This window comes from Ruditapes philippinarum, unplaced genomic scaffold, assembly GCF_026571515.1.
Source record: "Ruditapes philippinarum isolate M1 unplaced genomic scaffold, ASM2657151v2 ctg16251_1_1_1_1, whole genome shotgun sequence".
NCBI classification, from domain to species: domain Eukaryota; kingdom Metazoa; phylum Mollusca; class Bivalvia; order Venerida; family Veneridae; genus Ruditapes; species Ruditapes philippinarum.
This window is the reverse complement of record NW_026866982.1, coordinates 38,589-44,588: the sequence shown is the minus strand read 5'-3', so window position 1 is coordinate 44,588 and position 6,000 is coordinate 38,589. Positions and strand designations below refer to the sequence as shown.

General features: G+C 33.0%; 1 protein-coding gene across 1 annotated transcript; it reads right to left on the bottom strand.

Annotated features, from left to right (window-relative positions):
- Window positions 1–2,587: 2,587 nt before the first annotated feature.
- On the bottom strand, window positions 2,588–4,804 carry LOC132734410 (uncharacterized). The gene has a single exon (XM_060721144.1). It carries the CDS (start codon window positions 4,797–4,799, stop codon window positions 3,144–3,146), a length of 1,656 nt encoding a protein of 551 aa, XP_060577127.1. The 5' UTR covers window positions 4,800–4,804; the 3' UTR covers window positions 2,588–3,143.
- Window positions 4,805–6,000: the final 1,196 nt, after the last annotated feature.

Sequence of the window (6,000 nt, the reverse complement as noted above, 5' to 3'; positions counted from 1 at the left end):
ATTTTGCAAGTTTGTTTTTATACTTTGTTCCACAATTCCTTTTGAACAGAAATGGGTTTTGTTTTTTCGGGAAAAATAAATTTCCCTTTTTCGAAGTATGTTTTAATAGATTTTTTTAAAAGGGGCGAACAAAAATTTTTAAACTAAAAACGGGACTTTTTTTTGGGGCATTTTTTTTTTCTGGTTTTGGGTTTTTATTGGGTTTCCGGGGAAAAGTTTTTCGCTAATTTTAATTTGGGGGATGGGTTCCCTTTTTCCCCAAAGTTCCCCTTTAAACAAGGTAAAAAATTTTCGATTATGATGGGAAATTTTTAAAACGTTTAAATAGGGGTAAATTAAATCGAAACCCTGTATTTTTCCCTTTTTTTGCATTTTAAAAACCGATTTTATTTTTTTTTTCGGTCGTCAGACCAAAAAAAAGGGTTTGAAATTTCCCAAAAGGGTCTAATGTTTTTAAATTTTGTGCAAAATGCCGGAGAAGGGGCCCAAATTTTTTTGAACCCCGGTTACCTTCCCCCTTTTTGTTGTACCCCTAACGCCGAAAAAATAGGGGAAAAAACGACTTTTTTAAAATTCCCGGGGTTAAAGAAAGGGTTCGGGGCTTTTAAATTTTTAAGCAAAGAAATTCCCGGGAATGGTGCAGATTTTTTAATATTTTTTTTAATTGTTTTTTCGGGAATCAAAAAATATTATAAAAACAAAGGGGGAAATTAAATCTCTGGAACGGGAAGGGTTTTAGAAAAAACTAACAAAAAGTAGTTTTAAAACCCGGGTTTAAAATGCGTTTTTAAAAGAAAGAAAAAATTTTTTTTTTGTTACAAGTATCCAACAAATTACAACGCTTTTAAAAAGTTTAAAATACGTTTCTTATAAAATTGTAAATAAATCCCACAATCCAAATTCGCGATGAATTGATTTTATCAAAAGAAAATTTTCTATTGTTTGGATGTGGGGTTATCGAAAAAATACACAATCCGAGTAGTGGAAAATAATAATTCTACATTGTCCCGGGCTGTTTGGGGGGAGAAGATTTTTGGGTAAAATTTTTTTATTAATTTTTAAAAAAAGGTTTTTTCCTAAAAAAAAATCCTCGAAATTAATAAGGGGTTACAACCCGAAAAGCCAAAAGGAAGTTTTTTAATTTTGAATGACTTGATGTTATTCAGACTTTTGGTATTAACTTTTCCTGGTCGTGGTAACGCGCTGGCTTTGTGATTGAGAGGTCTCCGTTAAATCCCCGGGGCCCCCAAGGGAAAATTTTTTTTTTTTTTAAATTCTTTTAATTTTTTTTTAAATGTCTTTTTTAAGGAAGTAGGCCCTGTATGCAAGGGAAAAATGTGGGGTTTTCGTAAAAAAAAATCCTAAATTTTTTTTTTTATTTCAAAATCTAGTTTTTGCAGAATTCCGTATGTAAAACTCTGGTGTTGCAAAATGAATTAAAAATACATAAAAAAAACTTTTACAGGAAAAGCATACAGATATACGTAGATTTAAATTGCAAAAAATTAGGGAAAAACCCCAGAACCCTTTCAGCCCTTTGTTTTTTTAAAAAAATTACCTGGCTATAGTAAAGCCAGGATTTTTTACAATTTTTGTGTTAAAAAACGTTTTTAAGTCCCTTACAAACCCTAAATTTGAATACATATGGTTTTTCTTCAGGGCTGGGTTCACGATATAAATTTTCCGCGGCTGAAGGGGGTTTTTGGGCTCGGCTTCAGGAAGCGGGAGAAGGGTTGGGAGTCAAATCCCGTAAAGGTAAATCTTTTTTTTTCAAAAATTGTTAAAGTCAAATAAACTTTTGGATTGAAATATAGTGTTGGCCCAAATTAGTCTTATAGTCAATTTACTACAAATTTAAAAGCTGGAAAGCATTGGTGGCACCTATTACATATAAATTCACAAACTGCACCCCTTTCTAACATCTTGAGGGCCCTAAACAAATTTAGCGGCCCTTCGTGCTTTGATTTCTTTTCAGTTGTCATATTTGGGAAATTCAAGAGGCGGATTTTTTTTTTCAGACAGGGGTCAAACAAATTTGATCTTCTAAGAAACTCGTCCCGTTTAAGATCTTGCTCGTAAAATGCCTTGTCAAAAATTTTCAATAGGGTTTCGTTACATTTATTCAAAGACCTTCAAATTCACTTGACCATTTATTTGAAACAAAATCAGAGTCTTTGATACATTCCCGTCTGCATCAATAGCCTTCCATAGGTATTAACTTTTTTGGGACCAAGATTTTTTATATTGAATCCACAGAATTACCTTGGATCGTCCGCTGAACGGGCACTCAATATCAAATAACATACTTGTTTATTTTCTTCATGTGAATATTTGCGAAGAGAAATACATATTTAAAAATCAATGAAAGGCAAGTAGAACTCTAAATAATATATGATTCAGGATATATATCTTTATTTACCTTGATTAAAACCATGATGAGAACATGATATAGTAAAATGTCTACAAAATTGTTTTAAATTTCATGCTACAGTTAACAATACTTCTTGATCATAGAATAATCATACGACTCAAGTGTCGCCTAAATAAGGTTGACAGGCGTTATGGGAGATAATATATCATACACATATGACGTATGAAAAATATTAGACCATAAGTTTATAAGCAATTAGAAAACAACAATTTCATATGGAACGAAAGCATTTGAAACTAATAGAAAGGACATTGATCGACATTGATCGATTGATTTACAGATGAACACACAATTACACAAGTATCCGAAAAAATGAAATTAAATGAAATAACGTTGACACAGAACATGCTTTAATTAACGTATTTGCAGTACTATATAAAAGTTTAATTGAAGCCAATGAAATGGTTTAATTTTCAATATTAATTACGATGTATCCAATTTAAAATAAATTAATGAAATTGTCAATATTGAATTGTCTTCACTCATTACATGTTCTCGATATGTATAAAATGAACATGATTGTTCTTGATTGTGTATGTTCTCAACACATTGGTTATGAATGTTGGTGTAGTTATGAAAGTCATATGAAAGACTTACATTGAATGACTATATATACATGTATGCACCGCATTGTTCAACTTTGAAACTATCGATCATTCACACCTTATAGTGTGAATCATGTACGTAGTATGCGATACATAAGATTGTGTAATTATAATGATATTTTAAATTTCTGCATTTTCATGTTTCCTAAACAGGAATTTATAACAACAAGAAATGATTTATCACGTGCAACACATGCTCTGTACGGATATTTCATATCTATCTTGTGTGATGACAAGATCTGCCCTGTTTGTGATAATTCTACAATGGAGTCTGTTCCCTTACAACAAACCAGGATAGTATCAGAGGGACCAATTGCTACACCACGTGGTTCCATTATCAGATCATCCTTCACAACTACTCTCGTGCCTGTCTTGACATCATATATGTAGACAGTATGCTCGGATCTATCTGTAAGCACCACTTTATCACTGCTCCTTATGTAAGTACAAGCGCTTGCGTTAACAGGATATGCCTTGTTCGGAAAGTTCATACTAAAATTATATGACTCTCCTGTCAGTGGTATTATTTCAACAGGTATTTGATAATCAATAGTCCCTACGACAAATTGGTTATCATCTTTTAAACATATACAATCATATTTCGTTGTTACTTTACATTTTCTAACTGAACTTATTTCATTAGCTTTACTTACACGTAGAATATCTTTTATATATTCCTTTCCACTTGTTATCGCTACTTCATCCTCAGATACAGTAACAACAGATTGTGGTGTATAAGATAACTGATATGATCCTACTTTTTCAAGTTCCTCATTATAAACTAAGATCTTCTTATTGTAATGATCCACAGCAACTAGCTTACCATCGGGTAGAAAGTCAATTCCTGTAATGAATGTTTCCCTGCTGTCATCTCCCGTCTTCTTTAACTGAATGGAAGAAACTTGTGTTAATGTCATCACCTTATTTACAGCATTAACACTTTCCCGTTCTTGGTATTTTAATGTCAGCTGTCCAGGAACAAAGTCAGTAATTGATCGTGGTGGCAGAGTTAATTGTTCGTCAAAATCAAAAGAAATGGTTATCGTCTGGAAGTTCTGACATTCCTCATTGACATTTCTGCATACAAAATTGACTTCATTATACATCTTCTGTTCTGCTATAAATTTTTGCGTTTGGGTTCCATTTTTGTAAATGCCATTAACCGTTTCTAGATACGCTGCAACATTAGCCAAATGTTTTTCGATTTGCGATTGCTTCTTGTCAAGGTAACCTAATGTTTCTTCCTGAAGAGATTTGGCTCTTTTAACAATGGAAACTTCCAAATCGTTAAACATTCTCATTACCTTATCCCGCATTCTCCTAACCTTTACTCGTACTTCTTTTACGTCTTGAACAAGTTGATATTTTGAAGTGATAATATATCTTGCAATATCTTCTGCATTGTTTTTGGCTTCCTGCAATATCTCTTCTAAATTAGAACTTGGTGACGTCATTTTCCCGGCAATTTCCTCAACCTCAACAACACTGTGACATTTACGATGATCAACAATGGCGCAAGTACTGCAACAAAGCTTGTTCTCATCTTCACAGAATAAATCTAAAACCTTTTGGTGTTTATCACATCTTGTTGCATTAGCTTCCTTTACGTTTAACAATTTATGACTTTTAAAGACTGCAAGCACGTTATGCACATCTGAGCAATCAATGCACTGGAATTCATTACACGTTAAACAAAACTTTTCAGCCACAGTTTTCTTATCCTTACTTAAACATGGTTGACACATAATTTCTTTGACACGCATTTGACACAAAGTTTCTTCGACACGCCCAGGAACTTCATAATCCTCTTGTTTATTACTTCCACAGTCCGCCATATAGATTAACAATGATTATCTATTTCCTAATTAAGTAAGTTTATATTCTCAACTCACAGTTAAGCGAAACTGTTACTGTGTCCGATTGAATATTTCGATGCAAAAACTGATTCATATCAGCATTTCATCTAGTATCTATCCATGTATTATGTACCGTATGTTTACAGTACATTGCTACAATAGATATCTGAAACGTATGGTGGCTGATTTGTGTCATGTCGTATGAGCATGTTTTCAGGGCAAAAATGCGAAAACACGAAAATACTTTTTCCGCGTAGCGGGGCGAAAATTACAATTTTGGCCTATTTTCGCCTTTGCTACCTTTTGCCTCGCCACATGAAAACACGCCACATTCTATATATCATGTCTTCATAATTACCATTACATTATTTTTCAATTGTTTTTGTTTTCGCTTGGGGTGGCGAAAAGAAAAAACACAAATTAAAAGAATATACCCGACACATAGAATGTGGCGCGTTTTCGCGTGACGAGGCGAAAGGTCGCCAGGAAAAAATCGCGATAAAGTTACATGAAAACACGCCACATTCTATATATCATGTCTTTACTGACAGTTTACCAACTTTACCAAAACGGAAACCCGCCACGCGAAAACGCGACAAATCATAACTTTATCGCGATTTTTTCCTGGCGACCTTTCGCCTCGTCACGCGAAAACGCGCCACATTCTATGTGTCGGGTATATTCTTTTAATTTGTGTTTTTTCTTTTCGCCACCCCAAGCGAAAACAAAAACAATTGAAAAATAATGTAATGGTAATTATTCACATCCTATGTGTCTTATTTTTAATCAGTTTGACAAAAAATTATGACGATTTTCATTTTAATATTCCAATTATCCTTTTCTATAACGCCTAAAGGACAAAGAAAAAATATTATGATATTTTGAATGATTATTATTCATTGTTTACACAAACAAGATAATTAAAATATGAATTTATAATTTATTTTTTTTCAATAACATTATCCCATCTTATTTAGGAAATTGTCTAACTTTTCAACAAATTATTGCTGGCTGTTGTTGTATTTGGAATGTAGCTGTTGGCTATAGCAAACACTCAGTCTACATTTTAAATTGTCATAGTCACTAAATCGTCCATAACAAAGAAAAA

Coding starts and splice junctions, on each gene's coding strand:
- LOC132734410 (XM_060721144.1), bottom strand. CDS start 4,799: ATGCGTGTCAAAGAAATTATGTGTCAACCATGTTTAAGTAAGGATAAG.